Genomic DNA, 26,798 nt, shown 5'->3' with positions numbered 1-26,798 from the left:
CCAACTGAAAATTTTTAATGTTTCCCGTGCGCTCATATGACCTTATGCAGTTGCGAGCGCCGTAAAAAAACTTACCAAAAAAAAACAACAACAGAAAGAGCAACCAGACAACTGCATAAACTATACGGAAATGAAATCTTTAAATACGTGTACCGGTACACTATACCGGCACCACGGACACCAAGTAGCTACCATGAGCTGTCCCGCCAAGAACAAGCGATTTTCTTGAAACTAAGAACACAACACACACGACTGAGACAACACAAGTATATTATGCTTTAAACTACATGTAGTACAATCACCAAAATGCCAGTGTGGAAAGGCGGAACAAACTGTGGAACACAATTTAACACATCTTTCAGCACTGTAAGACACACAGGGCCCTGAGACAGGAAACGTGGCTAACCCCATTGACACTAACTACAAGGGAAGCTGTATGGACCGACAAACTGAGCAGGACAGCCCAGTGCATATTAACACACACACACACACACACACACACACACACACACACACACACACACACACACACACACACACACACACACACACACACACACACACACACACACATATATATATATATATATATATATATATATATATATATATATATATATTATGACAGATACCGGACTTGTGAGAGAGATGCGACCGAGAAGAAGACAACAGTGTGAATGTAGACATGGACAACGGTCACACTCCAGGTAATGGCCAGCTGGCCCAGGTGAGGGTAGCCGGGGGGGGGGGGGGCTGAAACCCTCGGTGAATCAGTCATTATGGGTCAGGTCAACCCAGCAGGTAAAAGCTGTGCGGCTGAACAAGCTGATTGATTCAACAGCAAAGGAGGCAGCAACTGATTGGTTCAATTTCTATGAAGACGACAGCTAATTGCTTTAATGTCTATGAATACGGCAACTGATTGGTTCAATTTGTATAAAGGCGGTCACTGATTGCTTCAATGTCTATGAAGGCGGCAACAGATTGGTTCAATGTCTACGAAGGTGGCAATGATTGGTTCAATTTGTATAAAGGCGGTCACTGATTGCTTCAATGTCTATGAAGGCGGCAACAGATTGGTTCAATGTGTACGAAGGTGGCAATGATTGGTTCAATTTGTATCAAGGCGGTCACTGATTAACTTAATGTCTATGAAGACGGCAACTGATTGTTTCAACAGTTTTGAAGGTGGCTGCTGATTGTTTCAATGTCTAGGAAGGTGGCAATTGATTGGTTCAATGTCTGTGAAGGCGGCAACTAATTGGTTCAACAATTATTAAAGTGGAAGCTGATTGCTTCAATGTCTATGGATCTGGCAACTGATTGGTTTAATGTGTATGAAGAATGCAACCGACTGGTTCAGTGTTTATGAAGGCAGCAACTTATTGGTTCGATGTCTATGAAGGTGGAAGCTGATTGTTTTGAAGACGGAACCTAATTGGTTCAATGTCTGTGAAAGCTGTAACTGTAACTGATTGGTTCAACAGCTTTGAAGACGACAACTGATTGGTTCAATGTCTGTAAAGGCGTCAACTGATTAGTTCAATGTCTATGAAGGCTGTAACTGATTGGTTAAACAGTTTTGAAGGCGGCAGCTGGTTGGTTCAATGTCTATGATAGCGGCAGCTGCTTGGGTCAAGGTCTATGAAGATGGCAACTGATTGTTTCAATGTCTATGAAGGCAGAAACGTACAGGTTCAACAATTTTTAAGGCAGCAGTTAATTCGTTCAATGTCTATGATCCAGGCGCAAATGATTGGTTCAATGTCTCTGAAAGCGGAAACTGATTGGTTCAATGTCTATGAAGACAGCAACTAATTGGCCCAATGTATATTAAGGCCACGGCCTATTGGTTCAATGTCTATGAAGGCGGGAACTTATTTGTTCAATGTCTATGAACGCGAACTGACTTGTTCAACACTTATGAAGGCGGCAACTGATTGGTTCTATGTCTATGAGGGCGGCAGCTGATTGGTTAAACGTCTCTACGAAGGCGGCAGTTGATTGGTTTAATTTCTATGAAGGTGGCAACTGATTGGTTCAATGTCTATGCAGGTGGCTGCTGATTAGTTTAATGTCTATAAAGGCTGTAACTGATTGGTTCAACAGTTTTGAAGGCGGCAGCTGATTGGTTCAAAGTCTATTATGGCGGCAACTGATTGTTTCAATGTTTATGATGAAGTCGGCAATTGATTGTTTCAATGTTTATGATGAAGTCGGCAATTGATTGTTTCAATGTTTATGATGAAGTCGGCAATTGATTGTTTCAGTGTCTCGGAAGGCGGCCACCGATTGGTTCAATGTCTATAGAGGTGGCAATTTATAACTTGTTCAATGTTTTTGAAGGCGGCAGATGACTGGTCTATGCAGGCAGTAGCTGATTGGTTTAGTGCCAATGAAAGCGGAAAGTGGTTGGTTCAATGTCTATAAAGGCGGCAACTGATTCGTTCTATAGTTATGAAGGCGGCAATTGATTGGTTCAATATCTATGAAGGCGACAACTAATTGGTTCAATGTCTATGAAGGTGGCAACTGATTGGTTCAACAGCTGTAAAATCGGCAACTGATTGGTTCAACACTTACGAAGGCAGCAGCTGATTTTTTTCAACGTTTATGAAGACGGCAACTGTCTGTCGCATCTTAACAATTAATCAACATGCGTGAACGTAAAACAAAGTATTTATGCATATAATATCTATGCATGTATATCATAAGAGTAAAAATTTCTATGAGAAAAACAGTCTCGCAGTGAGGTTGGAAATGCGTTCATTAAAAATATACAATGCAATAAAAATACACGAACGGTCACAATAACATTGAAATGTGAGTAACTAGAAACATTCATTAAAACATTCGTTTTCTACTGATAGAAAATCAGTCTCTCTCTCTCTCTCTCTCTCTCTCTCTCTCTCTCTCTCTCTCTCTCTCTGTCTGTCTGTCTGTCTGTCTCTCTCTCTCTCTCTCTCTCTCTGTCTATCTCTCTCTCTCTCTCTCTCTCTCTCTCTCTCTCTCTCTCTCTCTTTCTCTCTCTCTCTCTCATATTCTCACACGCTTTTAGAAGAGAGAGATGGGGGAGAGTCGAGACAGAGACAGGCAGAGACAGACAGACAGACAGGTAGACAACCAGATAGACAGACAGACAAACAGACAGACAGACAGACTGACAGGCAGGCAGACAGACAGATCGAATGCCCGATAAATTTATGTCACGACTCAGGAATCAAACCCATGCCTTCTACATACGACACCGCGTTGCCCTTCACTTATGGTACATTTAGATCTATATATCCCGTACATGTTATGTTCATAATTATTATATGAAACCGTGATCTCAATACATTCACCCAAGCGTGTTACCTATCAGATTCTTATACTTGTCGGTGTCATTTGCCGCAGTGCCAAGCACTGACCAGTAACAGTACAATAATTGTTATAGCCTACTATTTTCCGTGGAAAAGACTGAAGGGAAGCTGGTTTTTCAAGAGGGTCGGGGAGAGACAGCAACAGTAGTCTGCATAGAAAAGCCAGAAGACCAAATCCAACCAGCTGATAACTAGCACGAGCAACAAGCCAACCCTTTTCATGGGTCCTGGAGAGGAGGGACAAACACTTGGCTTAACTAACCTGCTACTCCACAGACAGTCAGTCACCGTCGTCAGTTCGCGATGTTGCCAACGTGTGATTGCTTAAGTTTGTGATTCGTCTGATTTTCCTCCGCTATACATTTATCGCCCCCCCCCCCCCCTTCCCCTCGCGCTGTTTCTGTCTGTCTCTGTCTCTCTCCCCCATCTCTCTCTTCTAAAAGCGTGTGAGAATATAAGAGAGAGAGAGAGAGAGAGAGAGAGAGAGAGAGAGAGAGAGAGAGAGAGAGAGAGAGAGAGAGAGAGAGGGGGAGAGAGAGAGAGAGAGAGAGACATTTCAATGTTATTGTGACCGTTTGCGAATTTTTATTGCATTGTATATTTTTAGTGAACGCATTTCCAACCTCACTGCGAGACTGTTTTTCTCATAGAAGTTTTTACTCTTATAATATACATGCATAGATATTATATGCATAATACTTTGTTTTACGTTCACACATGTTGATTAATTGTTAAGATGTGATGTCTTTTTCGATGTAATGCGCTTTGAGCATTTTTTTAGAAAATGGAAATGCACAGTATAGTATAAATGCAATTCATTATTATTAAAAGGACCAAATGACAAAAGGTAGAATGATTGCCATGATGGAAGAGGGTAATTAAAATGAGTAGGACGGTCTCAAGACGAAACAGAAGGACGAGGCGTAAGCTACATCTGAAGAGACCAAGAACGCCGCAACACAATGCAGACTTAACACATCCAATTCCTAGCACTCACTGCAACTGGCAGTTTCAGACACATGTTCCTCGTATCGGCCAATAATTATGAATACGGTTTCTGGTGTCAGCAGCGTGTTATAATTACATGTATTATTATTATTATTATTATTATTATTATTATTATTATTATTATTATTATTATTGTATTACGGGGCACAACATGAAAACGTTTACGCCTCAGACACTATATTTATGTTGTGCCGGTAAAGGAAAAAAGAAGAAACTGTGTTTATTATGCTACTACAACTGCTGCTGTTTATAGGCCCATTTGTCTGAGGCTCACAGAACAAGGTTTTCATTTTGGGGTATATAAAAACGCAACGTTTTGATTACGGATTGATATTTCGCTTTTTTTCCATTGTTCTCGGATTCCCGAAGATAACCCACGTAGTGTCTCAGCCAACCACACAAACAATGCTGACGTCAACATTCATCTCACTCAACTCAAAATGGCGGACCCGGAGCTCAATGTAGACAGCCTCATATCGCGGCTACTTGAAGGTTGTTGATTCTTGTATATGTCAGAGACACCTTTGTTCTATTGTGCAGTTTGCCATGTGTTCATTACATTGCAGAAGCTTATTTACAGTGCCGATTCAATTACCGATGGTCTACTTTCTGTTGTTTTTATGTTTGCAAATTTACATTCGAACTCTGTGTCATTAGAAAAATAGAAACGAAGAGCTCAGGATTTACTTCCGCACTTTCTCGTGATTGTTTACCTGTTGTGTGTTTTTTAAAATCCTTCTCTTATGAGTCTTACGAAGACTTGAAGAGTATTTTTCTGTGGGTCTGGTTTAAAAATGATGGACTTTCAGAACTCAACAACTATTCTAACTTCTTTGAATTTCTCACTGGCTCTGTGACACTGTCTCCTGTCTAAGTCAATGTTGATAAGTCTGAGTGTCTGAACTCTGGCTCTGGGACAAGAATTTGCATTTGCAAAATGTTTTTCCTCAGCATCAATCGAAATTATAATAAACATAGATCTATAGATCTCTGGATCTAGATCTAAATCTAGATCTAGCCTTTTGGCTATTCTACCCGGTGTGCGTTCACCGTTATTATACTATACTATAACATACTATAGCCTAGGCTAGCTAGGCCAACCAGTGTTTCGTTCGCCCTGAATCACAGAATTGTACACTACAGAATTGTAGAATTCTGATTCGTGAACAAATGTTCCAGCGCTCTTGTGTTACTACTGTTAGCCTAAAACGTGCTATTTTGTCTGTGGGCAGTGGAGAAAGAGAGAGAGAGGAGTAGCGCGAGAACTTACGGGCAAAATAAAATGGTGACCCGCGTAGTTCGGCTCAATTCGAAAAGTGAAAAGTTAAATAGCTGTAGCATCTTTGTAGACGACCAAATTAATTTACCTTTGTTTTTTAACATCATTTTTTAACTTTGTTTTGGTCAACTTGAACGTCCCCACCGATAGACAGTATGAATATTAAGAAAGAGAGAGAGGGGGGTGGAGTAGATCTTGCAATAACTTCCGGGCAGAACAAAATGGCGACACGTGTAGTTCAGATCGATTCGAAAAGTGAAATAGCCATAGCATCTTTGTAGACGATAAACTTAGCTTACTTTTGTGCTCACTATAAAGTCATTTTGTCAATTTGATTATCCACACCGATAGACAGTAGGCCTATTCCGAAATTAGGAAAAACAGGTCTTGTTTCACACTGGGCTCACCGGGTGAGAATAGCCAACGCTGGCAAGTCTCACCCAGGGTGAGAGGTCGATCGTATTTTTATTCTCACCCTGGCTGAGGATAGCCACTTCCTTTGATAAATGTATAGAATCACCCCCATAGAAAAGGGTGCTATTTTGCAACTTTTTCTTGTTTTTTTTTAAGGCTAATGCCCCCTGAATACGATTTTGACATTTAAAAAGTTGCAAATAATGGTTATTTTTATGAAGGGACTACAAAAGTATAGATCTACATAAACAAACAAAAAAAGCCAAACCAGCATGGTTAGTAGCCGCAAGACGGAAGTGATTCTGAACTGTCAAAATAGGGCCTACCTAGGCCTAGATTTTGAAAGTTATTCCCGGGGTGAGAATAGTGCAGTTGTAGGCAGGGGTGAGAGGGCAAATCATCTGGCTGTTGTCACCTGGTGTGAGTTCACTGCTTAGTGCATCGGTTCAGGCCGATCACTCCGGGTGAAAGGGCGAGCCTTTTGACTACCCGGTGTGCGTTTACCGTGATACCAGTGTAAACAAACGTTCCAGCGCTCTTGTGTTGAAAGCGTGCAATTTTGTCTGTGGACATGGTGAGGGGGAGGGGGGTGGGAAGAAAGAGATAAGGAGAGAGAGAAAGAGGAGTAGCAAGAACATCCGGGCAAAACAAAATGGCGACCGGCCTAGTTTGGCTCAATTCGAAAAATGAAATAGCCATAGAGAGAATCTTTGTAGACGACCAAATTAGTTTACTTTTGTGCTATAACAGCCAGTGCTTCCACTCTTCTGTATTTTTATGGAAATCCGTACTTTTTGGTAGTTCCGTACTTGTTCCTCCATCATTATCAGCTTCCTCCGTAAAAATCTGCGACAGCGTAGGACTACCGAAATTACGTAGCATTAGATCCGTACACGCCTTCGTATCGTCTTGTATAAGTTACAGATATTTACGGTAATTCTCTCGGCAATAGTTTATGTTATAGAAACCTGCCAGATTGCACATTTCTTACCATCAGCCATTATTCCCCTATGCCCCATGCATTCATTGTGGGTTGGTCGGCAGTACATTTTTTACCTGCAGATTGATCAAAATCTGGCAAACTTCTTGTGCCACTTTCCTCCCTTCTGTCATTCCCTCATTCCGTCTGTCTATCTTCGGATTGTTGCCGCGGCTGGAAAATCTGCGCGTTGATCAAGTATATTGACTTGTGATCTTAGACAAAAAATTACTGTCAGAAAGAAACTTGTTGGCAAATTTATTGTCTAGATCTAGAGAAAATATCAGTGCGAAGATTCTACAGCACGGGAACGCGACAAGGACCTCAATGAAAGAAGTTCGTGTTAAAACTACTAAAATCAAGAATAATTCGAAGTGGTGTTCCGAGGTTGTGACATGGGACATTCAGACGTGAAAATTAGGGTTGGCCTATACGCTGGGTAGCTGTATTGTGAACTGTATTCCCAGGTTTGCTTTCTATCAATGGTGCGATGACAAATTAATTGAATTTTAGTAGCAATGGAAGGGGAACCTGCTTTTAAACATTGCCAGCAATGGAAAGATATGTTGGTGAAGAAATCAAACAAGGCAAAATCTTAGTGAAAAAATAAGTATGGGTTGTTGGTAATCTCTTCAAACAGGCTCCCAAATGCCATTTTCAACCCTCTAAAAGTACTAAATTTCAATTTTTTCGGGGGCCTCGCCACCTGAACCCACACCGGGAGGCAGTCCCTGGACCCTTCTGGGGGCCTCAGCAGCCCTCAGACCCCCGGCACAATTTTCCTTACTTTTCAACTTCAGCTGATGGAAGCACTGAACATCTTTGTTTTTGTCAATTGTATAATCCCGATAAAACAGTATTCAGAAATTAGGAAAAACTGGTCTTGTTTCCTACTGGGTGAGAATATCCAACGCTGGCAAGTCTCACCTGGGGTGAGAGGTCGATCGTATTTTTATTCTCACCCGTGATGAGAATAGCCACTTTCAATATATATAACTAATTATGTAGCATTTTAACTTGATTCTGATCTAGACGTTTATCAAAATCAAAATAGGCCAAATAAATTTTAACCATAAGATCAATGACAGACTCAATCTAGTCACTAGTTGAGCACTATTGTTTTCTGACTGGTCTAGTCTGAAATTTAGTGTGATTGCAGGACGTGCAGAGCTGTTGTTCAGGCTTTACTCGGTCTCAATATAAAGTCGTTAAATATAAATAGTACTTCTGACTTCTGTGTTACAATTGTTAATGGCATCAGCCATGATATTCTTTTTGCCTACTCTTTATCTTCTAGGGGGGTAAGTAAACCCACAATGCAGGGACACTTACTTTTTTGGAACAAAATCTAAAAATGACTTGGGTCACTAACTTTGTCGAAATTTATAAATGAACATATTTTTATACTTTTTTCAACTAACGAATGAACTCCTCATAAAAGCTCAGACCTGTTTTCAGCAATTGCCGAACAGTAATTTGACGTGGTAGTTGTTGTATAGGAATGTGCCTGAGCCACTGCCAGCAGTTGGGAGTGGCTTGCTGGAGACAAGGAGTTAATTGTGTATCTCTGTGGCCAAGATTCTCTGTTATTTTACCTTTTCTTTGACATTTGTTTTGAGGCTTTAGAATCCCGAATATTATGTCATCTTCAATTGTTACCTTGTAGTCAAGCCGTAGAGTTACTCTTTGCCGATATAGAAAAGAAAATGATTGCTGTAATTTACAGTAATGGTGTACACCTCTTCAGGCATACACTGTATCCAGGATAACAGTTTCAATTTTGCTTGCAAATTTATTTTATGTTAGAACTCGAACATGATCTCTTTTCTATTGGTCTAAATTGTTCAAAAGCTGGAATACTTTTTATATCTGATAATTTTTGAGTTTTTGTTTTGGACCTATTTGCAGTTTTCTTTATCATTTTGTAAAAGTGATGCTGTATTCTTGTTGTTTGAGTTTTGCATTTGGCATCAGGCAGCTGCATTTTGAGGAGTTTGGGAGAAATGAGTTATCCTCGCTTGTCTTTTTGTGTTGTGGGCAAGTGTGTGTGATGCTGTGGGTGGTTGGTAGGTGCTCTCGTTTGGTTTACTCCTTCTTTCATATCAAACATCTATCCTGATCTCTGCTGATTCTTTTTGTGTTTGTTACTTTTATGTAATACCTCTTATCTTTGACACTTATATTTATGGTCTTATTTTGTTGAAAGTGCCGTGAAACGCTCACGAAAACAAAAAAAGTGTGATGCTCTTGTAATACTCAACAACGTTTTCATCCCTTCTTTAGTGCGCGGATGTCGACCAGGCAAAACAGTTCAGATGACAGAGGGTGAAGTCCGGGGCTTATGTCTCAAATCTCGGGAAATCTTTCTCAGTCAGCCCATTCTCTTGGAGCTTGAGGCACCTCTGAAGATTTGTGGTAAGAAATGAATTAAATTTTAATTTTAATACTGTTGATATTATATTGATGTTTACTTTATAAAGAAATTTTGGATTTGACTTTTTGGGGGGTTTTTGATGGGATTATAAATTATAAGGCCATGTTTTTCCTGAAAGGAAAATACTGAGTGGACTGGTTGATTCCAGTTCAGTTCCTGAATGTTATAATTAAGGGCTTGCAAAATTTTTTTACAGAGCTGATCTATTCAAGTAGATGTCAACTTTAATATCAACTGCATATGGTCGCTTTTAAGGACAAGCGGGCTAACCCAGATTTTTGGGGTTTCCAGAAATATTGACCTACAGCAAAAGTGGGCATTGCCCTACCTGTAGAAGAAGTTTGGTTTCATTGATGTGTATTTTTGTTTGGTTATAGAGAAAACTCTCCTTGTCTTTTAAAGAAACTGAACAAGAGGCAAAAACTTTTACCTTCGATTTTCTCAAAACAGTTTTTTTTTGGATAGCCCCTTTGTGCTTAAAATCGACCGTATGTGTCATTATTTGATACTACTCTTTACAAGAAAGAATATATTGTGCTTTGTAAGTAATATTTTAAGCAGAATCATAACTTGGTGTTTTTTTCTTGGACATATGAAAAATGCTATGTTTCTCTCGATGCAGGTGATATTCATGGCCAGTACACAGACTTGCTGCGTCTCTTCGAGTACGGAGGTTTCCCACCCGAGTCAAACTATCTGTTCCTGGGGGACTACGTAGACAGAGGGAAACAGTCCTTGGAAACCATATGTCTCTTACTGGCTTACAAAATCAAATACCCCGAGAATTTCTTCTTGCTTCGAGGGAACCACGAGTGTGCTAGCATCAACAGAATTTATGGCTTTTATGATGAATGTAAGATGTTTTCTTGTAATATTTGATGTACTTTTGGGGTCTTTAGACCTTTTTCAGTTCTCTGTTTGGGCTTTAAGAAAATTGTTGAGAACAGACATACATGTGCAATTGGTCAAGTCAGCCAAAATATAAATATATTTCTTTTATACGATAGACGTGATTTTTATAATGGAGAATTTATTCAGTATATGAATTTGTAGTGCTTTGCTTTTATTTAAGTTCAGATGCATTTTTTAAATTAATAAGTAATTAAAATATGTGTTATAGTAGATTTTCTTTTTTGTTTGCCTTTGTAGTTGATGATAGATTAACCTTTGGTTGACAGGTTAAGATGTCATGTTCCCAGATCATAGCTTTCTGAATTGTGACTCAACTTGTCTGTTTTACTGTCTTTTGTTTACTGCTTTTTTTCTAAGTGATATTTGCTTAGTCACATCATAAGTTTGTTTCTGTCCTTTGTGTCTCATTTCCAGTATGTAAAAGGGAAGGAGTAAATACATTTTTTTTTGTATAGCTTGACTTGTGTCTCATGCTGACAATGCAACATGTGCACGGTCGGTTATGATAATATAATAATTTTAGTAATATTGGTTTCTGCTCTTTTCTAAGAGAAATGTTGACTTGTTTTCTTTCTCAGGTAAAAGACGTTTCAATGTCAGATTATGGAAGACTTTCACAGACTGCTTCAACTGTCTACCGATTGCTGCAATTATTGATGAGAAAATATTTTGTTGTCATGGTGGTGAGTCTTTTTATATTTTGAACATTGTCTGTTACCGAATGCAAATTTGTTGTTGCTACTTTTATTTCATCTTGCTTTTGAAGACTGTATAGTATGTGCAGGGTGTCTCAAACTCGATGTTCGCCAAAAAATTGAGAACAAATTGTGAACAAAAATGTGAAATATCTTCATTTCCAGTTTAATAAAATAGAAACCGCTTTAAATTCAGCAAAGTACTTTAATAGAAAGGTTAAGGAACCATCTGGACAGACAGTTGCACAATTTATTATATGAAGAAGGAATACGGATTAGAACTGTTAGCTTTGGCCCCCAACACCTGTAATTTGTTTCCGTGTTCTGACTAAAAATGTGCAGGATTCTGACCCTGCTTTTACAAGGTCTTTGTCTCAATTTTTAAATTGATCTCAGTCATATCATCTGGTCTTTCTGTTTCCCAGCGCACACCATTCTCAGAATTAACTTTTCTAGTCCCCTGGAAATGAGCCTCATAGCTGAAGAAAACGGAGCGCTGAAAAATCTCTCTGTCTTGCTTGTCTTCAAAGCTCATTGTTCTCTCCAAAATATTGTCTCAGTCATTGTCTGGGGTTATTCTTTTGTGAACAAAAATGTGAAATATCTTCATTTCCAGATCATGCTTTGAGAGTCTGTAATTGGGGATTTTGACAAGCCTAGTTCATAGCTACGTCCTTGAATAGACTTGTTTTGCGTTGTCGTGACTGACACGGGAATCGATGCCACTTTTCACAGAGTTTCATAATACTAATCCCTTAATGGCCTTTTAACAGACACCCTCCTACCATGAACTGTTCGTAACTCCCCCCAAATTGCTCTTTCAGAAGATGGGCTAGATATGGATTTAACTTCTGCTTGCTTAAATAACAGGTTTGTTTTAGGACTTGAATACAGCATATTTTTTAACGCAAAAAGCCTTTACTGGGTTACTCCAAAACGTGGTTGATGCAATGGTGCTTGACTGACCAGTCCACATTTTAGCCTAGATTGTTATGTTATTATTATGGTGGCAGTACACTTTTCAGTGGTAGAGAACTTTATAAAATGGTGACCTTTCAGTACAGAAGGGAGACTATTGACAGGATCCATCTGGGTGGTCAGATGTCCAGAATGCTATTCAATTTCGTTGTGGTTTTGTGTTGTTGTTTTTTTGGGGGGGGGTGTGGGCGAGGGTTGTTAAGATAGCCTGTTAGTACTACAGAGTGAGTCATTATGGTATGAGAAAAGCTCTTTTCAAATACAAGCTGCTAAAAGATGTGAGCTAGGTGTATACAGTATATTTTTTAACTGATTAGCTTTTCAAATTTTAGAGCCTCATTGCTGCACTGCAGTGTGTGTGTCAGTATGATGTAATCAGTATTATCCTTATCTCTGAGGAGATAAGTGCGGTAGCTTATTTGCAGAGGTGGTTGGGAACATGGGTGTACAGCTTATTTAGTGGCCTGATTTTATTTTATTTTATTTTTTTTGGTGTAGTTCGCTGTTATCTGTTATGACTCATCTGTTTTTCAACGTGCACGTTGATTATGAAGCTCTATGTGTGTACACTTTCCTGTGTCAACTGCTTTCTCCTTATTTATTTAGATCTCAGCCTTATTCCTCCTTTTCAAGTGCGTGGCTGGCGGGTGGGCGCTCTGGTAGGGTTTTGCTCCTTCTTTCCTGTCAAACATATATTGCCCGTATCTCTCCTCCCTCTTGTCTTTGTAATGTTTGGCACTTAAATGACCCAGTTGTGGAGCAAGTGCCTTAGTGCCATAAACTCTTACTAAAATGAAACTTCCTTTGCAAAGATAAGCATTACTACTGCCCTTTTCAGTTTGAAGCATTTTTATGCGTTTTTAAAATTTTTTAAAATGTTTTATTTTCATAAAAACAGGTCAATGAAATTTTAATAAACAGTATGACTTAGATATTTGAGGTGATATTCTCCATGAGTCGCATATAGAGAGTTTGTATTCATTATTTTGTCCTTGTGTCAAAAGGCTAGAAATTTAGTTCTTCATTTCCGGGTTTCATTTGTTTCCCTGTTCTTATTCATAAGATGCTACATTCCCATTTGCTCAGCAATACTTTTTTTAAATAGATTTATGGCGAAATGTTTCTTCAAAACAATTTGATATGACGTGCATCAAGAAGTCGAAGTGGGTGATTGGTGGGTGCTCTGGTGTGGTTTGCTCCTTCTTTCCTACCAAACATCTATCGTCCTGATCTCTCCTCCTTCTTCTTTTTTTGTTTGTTACTATCTTGTAAAGCCTCTAGTCTTCGGCACTTATATGATCTTATTGTGTTGCAAGTGCAGTAAAACTCTTGCTAAAACACAAAGAAGTCGAATTTTATAACTGCCTTTTGTTTTTTTAGGGTTTGGCTGAAGTCGAATCATGAATGTGGCTGAATAAAATCTGAGCCAGCGAGGTAATTCTAAATATAGAGTTTGTTGTTTCTCGTGTTATATGTTTTCTTCACTGTATCTTCCGCAGGTTTGTCTCCTGATTTACAGACAATGGAACAGATCCGACGCATCATGAGACCCACAGACGTGCCAGACACAGGTGAGTTTGTGAGCGTTGAGGATGGAGAGAAAACTTGGGAGTAAATAGAAGGGGGGGGGAAAAGGGATGTAAAGAATAACTGGATTAAGATTTGGGGCTTTTCGGGGGGGGCATAGTCTCACTTTTTTTTTTTTCCCCTTACAATGCAACCAATATTGCGTTGGTTTCTACCTCTTTATGCCAGAATATGAATTTTTGAGTTGCTGACAGGATTATGCATAGGTCTAATTGTGTGAAACTTTTTTACTTTTTAAGGCATGAAAACAGAACTTACTTTAGGCACTCACTGTACTTTTATTTATTTTAGCAGGTAGTTGGTAGATGCGCCTGTTTGTTTGTACTTTCCTCCTGAGTTTCAATTGTCTAACTAATCTTATTAGCAGAATATGACTGTTATTGTGTTGACTGGCTATGAATTAATAATAAAAATCAACAGCTTAAAACACTGTGATTGTTTTCTTCTGCTTCCTAGTGTCATCACATAACCCATTACCCTTTACTGATTTATTTCCTTGCATTTGTCAGTTTAAAGCGTACTGTTTGGGTGGTTGGCGGGTGGCCTGGTGGGGTTTGCTCTTTCTTTCCTATCAAACATCTATCGTCCTAGTCTCTGCTCCTTTTTTGTCCATGTTGATCTCTGTTAACATTTATTCTTCGGCACTTATATGACCTTATTGTGTTGCAAGTGCTGTAAAACTCTAACGAAAACTAAACTAACCCATAACCCTTTCGTGACATATTTTCTTGCATTCATCAGTTTATTAAAGTGTACTTTGGAGATAAAGTTTTAGGCTTCAGTTTTGGAATATGCTGCATGTGCTTTTGTAGTGCATGCTAGATTGAACTGGAATATTTTTTGACAAACTTTGCATCATTTTCCTGGCCAGGTTTGCTGTGTGATTTGTTATGGTCAGATCCAGACAAGGATGTACAGGGATGGGGTGAGAACGACCGTGGTGTGTCGTTTACCTTTGGGGCAGATGTGGTCAGCAAGTTCCTCAACAGACATGATTTGGATCTCATCTGTCGAGCCCATCAGGTGAGTCTGAGAAGATAGCCAGGCAGTAGTCTTGCTAAAAGTATTGTTCATTCCTTCACTGTGAATTTCTCTTGCTTTGTTTCATCTATGTTTGGATCTGATTACTCACTCAACTAAAGATTTTCAGTTCCAAGGAAATGATGTATCCTGTGGGTGTCTTTTCATTGTAACGCAACAAAAAATACTTTTATAAAAGACGTCTAGAAAGTGAAAATGGAAAACCGACGTTGGAAGACAAAGGCATCGAACAGTGAAGATCGAGGTATGTGGGCGTAAGAGTTCTTAAATGGAAGAGAGACCCAAAATTCGTCTTGTGAAAGGGACTAAGAAAGCTTTCAAATGACCCGTAGGTATGTCTAATACATTTGAACCTGTCCCATATCCCTCCTTGGGTTAAAAGAAGAATCTTTTCTTTTTTGACTGATCATGTTCCTTTTTTTTATGTGAGACGTCTCCATTTCTTTTTACTTTCAATCAAGACAATTCTGAAAATTTTTGTTTGATATGTATTACACATTGGCACAAAAATGCAGATTTTCACAATTATACTCGACTTACAACAATTATAATAAGTTGTCAAGCGCAAAAATCATGTTGTAGAGCATGGATATGAGCTATATAAATGTGAGGCATGCTGACAAGATAAGTTCTTGCAATTTATGAATCGAGTTGCCCGCCAGCAATCCTCTAGAAAAAGTTATAGATTTTCAAGTGATACCACTTTCTTCAAGTTAAACAGTTTTTAACTATCTATAAATTGTTTAAGCCCAACCTGTAAATTTGAAGCATCTACATATGTTCATAGGGCTTGAATCCGAGAAATAACTCGTGTTATCAGCACGTCTCGCAAATGCAATTGTTATTTTATTTTTTTAAATCAAGGGACTTCCTTTACTTCATCTCAAAGTATTCCTGTTTTGGTTTCAGGTTGTGGAGGATGGCTATGAGTTTTTCGCCAAGCGTCAGCTGGTCACACTGTTCTCTGCGCCCAACTACTGCGGAGAGTTTGACAACGCCGGTGGGATGATGTCTGTGGACGACACGCTCATGTGCTCTTTTCAGGTGAGCACTCAGAGGATGTCTATTACAAGAGTGTTTGGGAATTGTAGAGGATTAACACTACTGTCAGAAAGTATTTCTCGAATTTTGCAGGTTACAGATGTACGGAACGTGATCTACCGTTTTGTATTTGTATGTGTGTCTGTGTACTTGCTTGTGAGAGGGAAAGGGAATGTACTTGTTGAAATGACACCTATATGCCTGCCTAAATGTATGTTGAATTGCAGTTTATTGCTGGCTGCTCACGTTGTTAAATTTGCTGTATTAATGTACCTATCTTATCTGTCATATCCTTTTTCTTTAAAAATGTTTTAAAAAATCCAATCTCACCCTGTGGGTTGTTGATGGGTACTCTTGTGTGGTTTGCTCCTTCTGTCCTATCAAACATTTATTATCCTTATCTCCCCTCTTTCTTCTTTTTTTTTTGTTTTTTTTTGTATGTTGCTATCTAGTAACTCCTCTTATCTTGAGCACTTATATGACCTAATTGTGTTGCAGGTGCCATAAAACTTTTACTAAAACTTAAATAAAACTAATCTCACCTTGCAGATTCTGAAGCCGTCTGAGAAGAAGGCCAAGTACCAGTACGGAGGGTTGAACTCTGGTCGACCAGTGACGCCTCCACGGGGACCACAGCAGCAGAACAAGAACAAGAACAACAAGAACTGAGGCTGTCATTGTCAGCTAGTGCCTTTGCTCGCTCTCACAATTTTTTCCATCTCCACTCCGCCCCCTGCCCGTCAGTCACTGGTGCTTTTGCGACAGGATAAAAAGTCAGCTTATAAAAAGACTGCAAAGACTGCCTCCTCCCCACCAAACCCTCCTCACAAACAACACTATCACTTTCTCCCACACTTGCAAGCTATACCATTGTTCTTCTCTTCCTTAACAACTCAAACACTTGAGAGTTGATGAGCATCACTGTCTTTCAACCCCCTTCTTTCCCCTTTCTCCCCCCTCTCTCCTTCCCTCCACTGTCAAATCCCCCCCCCCCCCCTTTCCTTTCCTCTCTCTCTCTTCCCCTCTCTGGCTCACTCTATCCATTCATCCTCTCTCACACACACACATACACACACACACACACACACTCGCATGCACGCTCAAACAGACACATGCAATTGCACTCTCACACTTCCTGGTGTTGGAATACATACAAGTTACACACACGCCTACACACACCCACACAAACTCCAGCAAGGACTCTGGTGACTGCAGGTATTAGAAGAACAAGTATCATGATCAAGTTTGTTCACCATCAGCGAGTCTGGTTGTCTCCATTTTAAAATATTTTTTTTTTATCTTGCCGCGATGTTTCCTGCGCTCCGCCATCTGGTCCCAGTGACTTTACAGCACACAGGCGGAAGGGAGGAGCTCAGAACACCGTTATTGACTACCGCTGTTGTCGTAATTAAGTTCTGACTATTTATTATGTTTGTCTTGACGGCTTCGTAACACGCGCGTTTTGTCTCTCTTTTAAAAAAATGTTTTTGGTGTGTTTCTCTAACAATTTTTTTGTTGCTTTTTTGTTTTTGTGAGTACAATTGGCTGTCTTTCTCAGGTTGGGACCTCTGAGAATATGAGGCAGATTGCATTGTCATTGTTGTTTTATGCAATATGGAGAATGCGGTAGGGTTGCTTGGAGTTTTACACCAACTCACACATGTAGGCCTACTTCAAAGTCACACAAACACTCCTTCACACAGATAAAAAAGCACGCATGGGTAAACGCCTTGTGGGCACACTGGTGAAGGCAAGTATGCCTTCAAAATGACATCCAGTCTTGTACAGCTAGCCGTGTCAAACAAATAAAAGGGTACATTGTGTGTATTGGTCTGAAGACTGCCCATTGTTTTTCACTCTTGTAGTGTGTGCTCTTTCGATGACGACGTAAAAACCTAACCTTCTGAAAGGGATTCTGTTGCTGTCACTTGGTTCTCTCTTGATACTTCAGACAAATTTGCAGTGTCTATATTACTATGCTCGAAGGTTGATGAATCATTGTTTCATATTTTTTTTGTGCTGTTGGAACTAATCTGTTGCTCGGAGAAGGTTCTGAGAAATTTTGAATCTTGGCCTCATCTCAGAACCTTTTACAACAGCTTTTGTTCCTCCAAGTGCTTATCTAGTAATGACTAAACGAGCTGAGAAATTATGTTGGCTCATGATTATTTATTATCATATATATATAACATGGAAAAGTATGAGACATTGTGTACTTTTTCTGTTAAAAATGTTCCTGTAGGTTGTTAGGACTTTAAAAAAATTTTGTTTTGCACCCATAATGTTACAACCTGCTACTTATACTTGCTGAGAAAAAAAGAAAGTATTGAATTGACTTAAACTACCATTATCAATCCCACATTATTGATGCTTGTGAATCATTTTTATACCACCATTGTTTGTTTGTACAATAGTGACAGATGTTCTGTATGTTGATGTGACGCAGTGTGTGTGAAATAAGTTTGAGTGCGATTATTTTTCAACAGTGGTTTAGCCCTTGGGTCACTTTTATTTTTGGGTGAAACAATAACATTTTGTTTAAATAGTGGTCTTGTGTGAATACAATTCTACAAATTCTAAAGCAGAATGTAGGCCTACCACATTTGACCCTCATGTTGTGACAAAGGTTAATGAAGCTGCTTTTTGTTGATCCTTCTGTATGTTCATAGTAATATTTGTGAGCATGACGTCAGTCACTGTAATAAAGCTGTGTTATATCATCCACTGGAAAACCAAAAAAAAAGAAGTTTTTTAAGATTTGTATGTTTTGTTTGTTTTAAAAAATTTTAGTACAGGATGTTTATATAAATTACCGGGATAGGCTGTCAGTGTAATAAATGAGAAATATCACACTGCGCACTTTGCAGCCGAGGTGACCTTATCAAGAATATCTTTTGTTTTATTTCAATTTCTGGTGACACCAGGTTTGAAATTAACGTATGGCGGTATCTATTTTTTGTAGTGTGCTGAAAGTGTCTGGGTCAGGTTCAGAGTGGGGGTGTCTTTTATTTTTGTTGGTGCAATATCCTGGCCAGAGATATAATGTACATGGGAGTGAGATCACAAACTGAAATGTGTTGTTATATTGAAGAGACTTTGATTTTCTGATATGTGCTGTCTGTCATGCTGACTCCTCTCAGTCTCTTGAAGTGACCTTGACTCTTATGTACTTGACTCATCTATTATCCCTCCTGAAGCGAGTGTGACTGATTTTGTTGTCCAAAAATGACCTGGACAAGTGTGTCTTTGACCGACTGACTGTAGTACTGTACGTCCAGAGTGATAGTGGACACGCGTGTCTTGTCACTACTGGCTGACTGCCTCTCTTGGTGGCTAAGATCTTTGTTTTCTGGAGTGTGTATGTTGTGTTGTTGTCGTCGTGTGATTACTACCCGAATTGTTTGTTTGAACTGTACAACACAGGGGGGAAGAGTTGGCTCTGGTTGGATTCTTGTCAAAATATTCAAATGGGCGCTGGTGACTGCTTATTCTCTTAAAGCCTATTGATGAAGTGGTATAATCTTAATCGTATTGTCGGGGACTGAGAAGTGTAGGCCTTCTCATATTTAAGGGGAGGAGCAAAACAGCTGTGACCTCTGTATGCAAACGTGCTGGTGTCATGCCAAACGATGCTATTGATATGCAACTGTGTGTCGTGTCGGTCTGCAAAACCATATGGCTTGCTCACACGAGAAAAGTGTGTGTGTACAACTTAGTACAAGCCTGTGAATGTTGATATGTTGCTTGTGATATTGCTGTATCTGCTTATGAGCTTGTGTGTATAAATGATACACATCCACTCTGCCTTGTCCCTTCTACAATCATTTGTGTTCAAGTATGGAGCCAGCAAGGGCTGGGCTTTTGAATATATAAGCCCGTTGTCGATTACTCGACATACTTTTATCCTCTCTAAGGGGAAGACGCAACTTTTGTCTTGTGTACGATTTCTGAAAGAAGTTTGTCTATGTTACCTGGCATGTGAATGAAATCTTGTGTCTGCAAGGAATATTACCAAATTATCAAGTTCTGACAGGGAGTGTTAAAAAAAGGAGAGAAAAATCTTGTTGACTTGCCTTGAGCTCGTAGGAAGAGGGTAGTCAAAAGTTGAAACAAAAGTGCCCCAATTTTGCAAAATTTGAAGAAGTGGTCATATTTTGGTTGATTCTTTCAACAAATTTATGAGTTAACTATTTTAGGTCTCTCAGAACCTACTGTTTGAGCTACGGGGGAGGGGGGGGGGGTGTAAGTGTTTTTAGCTCCATTACCAAAACTGGAATGCGATTGCGCTTTGAGTTGTTGGTACAAATTTATTTTAAAATTTAGTTTACTAAAAAGGTCTTTTGGTTAAGACCACCTTGTTCAACCTGAGATATTAATGTCTGTGCAAAGGTTGCTCTTCTTGAACAACCATCATTGTGTTGAAAGGGCTGTTTCATTAAACCTCAAAAGTGGGTTACCAAAAACCGCTCTACCCCCTATGTTTTACGATTATTGTTTCTTGCAAAAAAACAGATTTTTATAGTGCAGGTTTCCTGTACTGTGTGTGGTTTGAATCTCCAGATTTTCTTGTCCTACATAAGACAAACGTCATGTGTATGTGTGGATGCGGTAGTGTGGTGTTTGCAATGTCCTCTGCGTACGTGTGCGTGCTTCTCTTAACTTTTTCACATCTATGCAATCGCTCTCCTTTGTGCTCTTCCACCATTGTTGTTCCATTATTCAAACCGACAGACCAGAGACAAGTGGTGACACAGCCTACCAAGTTTGACTGTTTACGTCTGTCACCTGTATCAAAGAATCAAAAAGGGTTTTTAAAAAAAATATTCTTTGTGTATAATAATATAATGCATGTTTTGTCTACAGTAGAGAGCTTTGTCTACCCATTAACTCACTCCACCTGGCCCCAGTGATTAGATTAACAGAGCTCCATGCTTACCATTACATCCATGACTTTTCTTTTCCTTTCTCTCATTCATCGTTTATCCCCTCCATTTTTCTGTTTCTTGGCCTATTCCTGTCTTTGTCATCTTAGTCCTGCGAGTGACTTATCGTTTAATAAATGTAGGTTCTGTTCTGTCGCAGGATCCTGTGGCAAACGCTCTTTTGATTTACTGTGAAGTGTTTGAGGTTACTGTTGTTTTTTTACTGTTTTGATTGGTCAGCAGTCTGAAGAAGATGACCCGCCTTTCAAACCACTCCAAGAAAAGGCGTTGACTGGGTTCTATGTTTTCAGTCTGCTATGATCTTTAGATGTTTATGTATTTATTTATTTTTGGGGGACAGTGTGGAACTTTGTACATTTTCTTCCCGACAATGCGTAATATTTTAGGTCAGCTTGCTGTAGTTTTTATAGTTTATGTTATGTGTGCCGGTCAAAGTAGCAGAAAACTATATCTCAGAAGATTGACGGAGGCAAGTTTTTTGTCCTGCTCATGGGTCTGATGCCTGCTTCGATGATAGACGGGTGTTGTAACCTTGCGTTTAGTTTGTTAGTTTTTGGCTCTGGTGAGTTGGCCAGGTCTTTTATTGCATGCGGAGGGGTTGAGCAGTTAGCTGCCTGGTCCGCTGCTCACTCCCTCGCTCCTCCCCCCAAGTCGGATGTTGTGGTCAGTGCGTTGGAGTTTCTGGTGGTGTCCACACGTGATGTACATTGTAAATGATGCACTTAGATTTTCGGCCCGGCAGTTGCTCTCTTCACCCCTTGTAACATGGTAATTACTTATAAATATTAATATATAATAATGTATTAAAATTGTGTAAACATTGGTAAGATGTTTTCCCTTGTTGTTCTTCTATTCATTGTTGTATGCAGTGTCTAGATGAAGGATGGAATGAATGAAAGATCTACTCTTCTGTCCTCTTTAGCAGTCTGGTGGAGGTAGGCCTACATATTGGGATCCTCAACACACACTTTCAATTTTTAAAAATATATACAGTCTAGCACGCATGTAGCGAGATATACACATTGTGAATAGATTATGAGGTCTCGAATGTATTCTTACACCTTATATTTCATGTTTTAAAACGCGTATTTACGAAATTGGTACATAAATGAGAAAGATGTCCACATAACCTCCGGCTTATTTCGCAATGTACGTGTTAGACTGTATAGTGTAACCATAAGTAGAAGAAAGGAGTGTCGTTGCCAATCTTGGCTGAGCGGGATACATCTCTGGAGATACTTGCTTTTTAAAAGATTGAATAAATAATTTTTTTTTAAACTTCAATCTCGCGGAAACAAACTCATGCCTTCTGCATTTTCTAAGGATTCAGTTACCGTTATTATTTCAACGGATGGGCTTCCTTTTAGCTCAAAAAGTAAATACACATGTACCAATGTGTTTATTTACTTCACACTGTCGGGAGATTACCAGCTCTGAAATAGTAGACACGTAAACTTTCCCAGCTCAAAAAAGGTAGGCCTACAAAGTACCATGGTACGGTACATGAACTCCTACCCCCCCTCCCTCCCTGGTGGTCCAAACAGTTTTCCAATACATTGTATTCCTGGGAAATGTAGCCTGAACTGATGTCGACCAGACTGGGAAATGAGAAAGTTGCAATTACTTCAGCGGTATTGACTTCTTGCTGAGAAACAACAGCGCACACAAAGTGGAATCAATTGGAGACTGCAATGCACTGCGTCTTGTTTTATTATAGCATTGTATAGGCAAAAAGAACAACAGAAAAGTCACAGACTTCGGGGCAGCTGTTACAAAACTTGTTGCAATGTTAAGCTGTCGGTTTCTATGATATGAAAATGCATGGTTGAATAACATTCTGTGTTGCAGTCCTCCCCCCCCCCCCCCAACCCTCCATTCACTCTCTCTCTCTCTCTCTCTCTCTCTCTCTCTCTCTCTCTCTCTCTCTCTCTCTCTCTCTCTCTCTCTCCCTCTCTCTCTCTCTCTCTCTCTCTCTCTCTCTCTCTCTCTCTCTCTCTCTCTCTCTCTCTCTCTGTCTGTCACACACACACGCACGCGCGCGGGGAGGGCACACAAGTTCAATAATATGTAATATATAGATACATAATATAATTATATATTAATTGAACTATCAAGAACCACTATATAAGAGTCTTGGCTTCTTCTTACTGCTGTCTTTTGGCCACACCCTTAAGGTGTGTGAGATGTCCATCACCGAGCCTTCTAGAATAAGACTTACAGCGAAAAAATCTCGGAGGTCCCTTTGCACAAGTTGTGCACGTAAAAGATCCCTTGGTGGTCCTAAATTCGAAAAGAGTAGATTTCAGCCGCCATCTGGGCAAAATTCAAGATTAATTCCTACCAAACTGAAAATGTTTAATGTCCTGCACGCTCATTCGACCTTATACAGATGCGAGCGCCGTAAAACACTAACCAAAAAAAATAAAAAAGAAAGTATAGTCTGTCCCCGTCGTTTTATGCAAGAAAAATTATGAAATTATGCAAACTGAGCCCAAAAATGTGAAATTATGCGATTCTGTTATTAGTGTTAATTATATCAAGGAATTATTAAGGAAAATAATTAGAAATTTTTCAAAAAATGATCAAATTTTGCTAAATTATGCGGGGTGCATAAAATCACGGGGGCAGTATAGTCATGTACAAGTGAAAGGTCCACCTATCCAGAGTGAGCTGAGCGTCGAGTCGTGCCTACGTGTGGTGCTGGGTCACGGTGAGTCACATACACAGAATCTAGTAGTGAAATATTGGCTCCAGGAACAGGCAGTCTCCCATCATGCTGACATAACTCACGGTAGCCAGCTCTACGTCACTGACAAAATCTGCGTAGTTTTCCCCGTCCACGATTATCTGGGAACAAACAGTTAATGATGAAGAATATACACTAAATGACGTTTCGACACACTAACGGACTCTCTCACTCTCAGACCATTTACTAAGCAATGAACAGTTAATGGTGAAGAAGATACAAGATTGGATGACGTTTTCGACATAAATAACTCTTTCCGACTACATGTATTTACTTGGGAGTAAGAGTAATTACATTGTAATTCGAACAGATAAGTCACTGACAAAACAGAAAAACAACAACTCTTATACAAAAGGTGAAAAAGAATACGTTAAATCTAAAGCATCGGCCTTCAGCCACTTGTAGAACAAACATCTAAGCAAAAAAGCCACCTCTCTATTTATCTATCTACAGTCTAGCACACACTTAACTAAGTTAACCCGCACCTAACGAAACAAACCCACTACGAACATGCAGTATTTTCAAGTCCCGCCTTTTTTCTTATATTATTCCCTCGAACCTGCTCTAATGGCCAGCTTTATACGACAATCACTTGTACAAACAGCCTCCCACCCCCACTCCCGTATTTTTAAAAACCTTATAATGACACTGTGTAAGAATTTTTCTCCTCCATAAAATAGGTGCCCGTCTTTGGCAGTTTTGACTGTATTCTTTGTATTTAAAACACGTACATAGAGAAATTCGTACATAACGAAATGATTTTTGTGTCCCACCGAATTCGTTATTAAATATAGGCCTATATTATGCATGCTACACTGTATCTGTAGGTAGGGAAACAAAACATGTCTACTTTACGTCTATATTTATCGACATGTATTTTCGTCTAACTATTGATTAATTATCTATCAACCTAGCCGTACTTATAAAGAGGAACTTATTAAGGACTGAGAAACGAAAGAAACGAAATTATGAGATATTGTAGTGTGTGTGTGTGTGTGTGTGTGTGTGTGTGTGTATGTGTGTGTGTGTTTCCAAGCACACATGCATATTATGCATTGGTGTGATGAGTAATTATGACGTCCGTAGACAAAAAGCTGCTCATAAACCCGTTATACATGACGAACACTAACTCATTATAATTATCTGTACTGACCAACAAGTTATATTACTGAACTTTCCGAAAACAAAACTGAACGTTCATCATCATCATTGCTTTTCTCACCCTGCACCAGGGTATAGGCCACGGACAAACACCTTCGACCTTTCTCTATCCTGGGCTAGCCTCTTGATGTCATACCATGTCTTCCCACTTTTCTGTACATTGATTTTTGTGATTCTTCTTCGGGTTCCACGCGGTCTTCCCCTTGATCTCTTACCCTGTGCATTCTAATGAATGTTCATACCGATTGTAAAATGTATAAGCCTGTATCTATTACAACGTACGTTGGGACTTTACAATAATCCAACCTTAAAAGAATCCTTCTTGCAAAAAACGACGATTTCAAACTTCTTGTCGGTCTGGAACGGAAATTCCCGCTTGACAATTTGTGCAGACCCCCACACGTCTCCTTCTCGCGTGTTCAGCAGAGTGGAGTTTTGAGTGAAGGAAACGTTGAGGCAGAAAACCACATCGCTGTCTTCAAACTCTCCGGTCTGACAAGCGATCATGAAAGAGTTGGAGTTGGGTTTGGGCACCCCGGAGAAAGAGATGGAGGCTTCCAGGCAAAGAGGTCGTGGGAGACGATGGAGTCTGGTGTCCTGGGGGAACAAGGGGGGGGGGTAAAGAGACACATATTATAGTTACACATGTACATGTACATACATGGACAGGCTAGTACAAACTGACAGACAAGCACACACACACACATACACACACGCAGACGAACACACACACAGGACTGAGAGGAAGTCAAACACGAAAAAAGAAATATAGGCTACTAATAACAATTACAATAATAATAATAATAATGATGACGATTAAACATTTTAAAATAAAAAACCCCAAAACAACAACAACAATAATAATAATAATAATAATAATAATAATAATAATAATAATAATAACAAAATCCTCATCATCATCATCACAATCATACTAATAATAATACATGTAATGATGATGATGATGATAATAATGATGATGATGATAATAATAATAACAATAACAACACTAACAACGATAAATATAAAAATAATAACAATAATGATGATAATGACAACAATGCCATACCCAGCCCTTGGCGAGCACAGCCTCAAACAAAACGCCAGTCTCCGGCCCCTGGATTGCTCTGATCTCCGTGAGAGAACACGCTAATTTAGCCTCACCGATTTTGACACCGCCCACGAAAATCTGAAAACAAATTCAAAACAGGAAATGTCAAATAACAGTTTATTATTATGTCAATCTTAGAAAGGACTTGTAATTTGGAGAACGGAAACACAGATTCACTGATGAACTCAGTACATAATTTAGGGTTTTTGGGTTTTTTTATATTTCAGAACGATCAAGGCTGACAGAGCAAAATATCTATCTGGGTGGTTAACGGGTGCTCTGGTGTGGTTTGCTCCTTCTTTTCTCTTCCTTCTTGTTTGTGTACGTTACACTCTTGTAACAGCTCTAATCTACGGCACTTATTTCACTTAAATATGTTGCAAGTGTCGTAAAGAATACCTACTTATTAAAGATATGAATCGTAGTGTTAGTAGATGGAAGAATTGATAATCTGAAGTAAACAAATAGAACTTAAAAGGGATTAAAGAACAGATCATTAAAAAAACCCGGCTAAACGTGTAAAATGTTGGAGATATACTTTCTTCTATCCTTCCTCCCCCCCTCCCCCTTCCTCCAACTCAACTCGCAAAAAGTGTGCTTGAAGACACTCACCTATGCATCGTAGTGCACGTATTCATACCTTCATATGAACTCATGATATATCATGCCCATTGGCATTCAGTCTCTCTCTCTCTCTCTCTCTCTCTCTCTCTCTCTCTCTCTCTCTCTCTCTCTCTCGGAAGCATAAACAGATACACATTCATGCATGCGCACTCTTGTACACAAACATAATGTAGACTAGGTATTTAAGTGCTCATGCATAATATATTGATATTATTACTATTATAATTAATATTATGAATTTCAGCTACAAACCTTAGCCGTACAGTCTACATTTTCGAACATTCACTTTCAACATTAAGAGAAGAAAAAATGACAACAAATTGAGAATATATTCCACACGCATTAATAATTATTGTTAAAGGAATACTCTGACCTCTCACTGTCCTCTGAAAAGTTACTTATCATAGATGGGATTTTAGCCAAGTATAAAAACTTTCTTTCGTCTTTTAATCCTCTTTACTTTCTTTCATCTCCTCTCTGCCC

General features: G+C 39.3%; 2 protein-coding genes across 2 annotated transcripts in view; one reads left to right on the top strand and one right to left on the bottom strand.

Annotated features, from left to right (window-relative positions):
- The first annotated feature begins 4,758 nt into the window (after positions 1-4,758).
- LOC101857039 (serine/threonine-protein phosphatase PP1-beta catalytic subunit) lies at positions 4,759-21,500 on the top strand. The gene is made up of 8 exons (XM_005103390.3): positions 4,759-4,862; positions 9,326-9,457; positions 10,099-10,329; positions 10,967-11,071; positions 13,561-13,632; positions 14,520-14,671; positions 15,599-15,733; positions 16,280-21,500. The coding sequence occupies exons 1-8, from the start codon at positions 4,811-4,813 to the stop codon at positions 16,397-16,399; spliced, it is 999 nt and encodes a 332-aa protein (XP_005103447.1). The 5' UTR covers positions 4,759-4,810; the 3' UTR covers positions 16,400-21,500.
- Positions 21,501-23,137: 1,637 nt separating this feature from the next.
- LOC101859875 overlaps positions 23,138-26,798 on the bottom strand; it is a gene marked incomplete at its 5' end in the record, with an annotated part of 6,626 nt that continues 2,965 nt past the window's right edge. The window contains 3 exon segments of the mRNA XM_013085391.1: positions 23,138-23,520; positions 24,887-25,177; positions 25,650-25,769. Of these exon segments, the coding sequence (XP_012940845.1) occupies positions 23,404-23,520; positions 24,887-25,177; positions 25,650-25,769 (528 nt within the window).

This window comes from Aplysia californica, unplaced genomic scaffold (assembly GCF_000002075.1).
Source record: "Aplysia californica isolate F4 #8 unplaced genomic scaffold, AplCal3.0 scaffold00370, whole genome shotgun sequence".
Classification (NCBI taxonomy): Eukaryota; Metazoa; Mollusca; class Gastropoda; order Aplysiida; family Aplysiidae; genus Aplysia; species Aplysia californica.
Note: the sequence above shows the minus strand (reverse complement) of the source record. Positions and strands in the feature narration are given on the sequence as shown.

Excerpts from the sequence above, each read along its gene's own strand:
- LOC101857039 (XM_005103390.3), top strand. The coding sequence starts at position 4,811 with ATGGCGGACCCGGAGCTCAATGTAGACAGCCTCATATCGCGGCTACTT. Across the intron at positions 10,330-10,966 it reads TTATGGCTTTTATGATGAAT|GTAAAAGACGTTTCAATGTC; the intron begins GTAAGATGTTTT and ends TTTCTTTCTCAG. Across the intron at positions 14,672-15,598 it reads TCATCTGTCGAGCCCATCAG|GTTGTGGAGGATGGCTATGA; the intron begins GTGAGTCTGAGA and ends TTTTGGTTTCAG.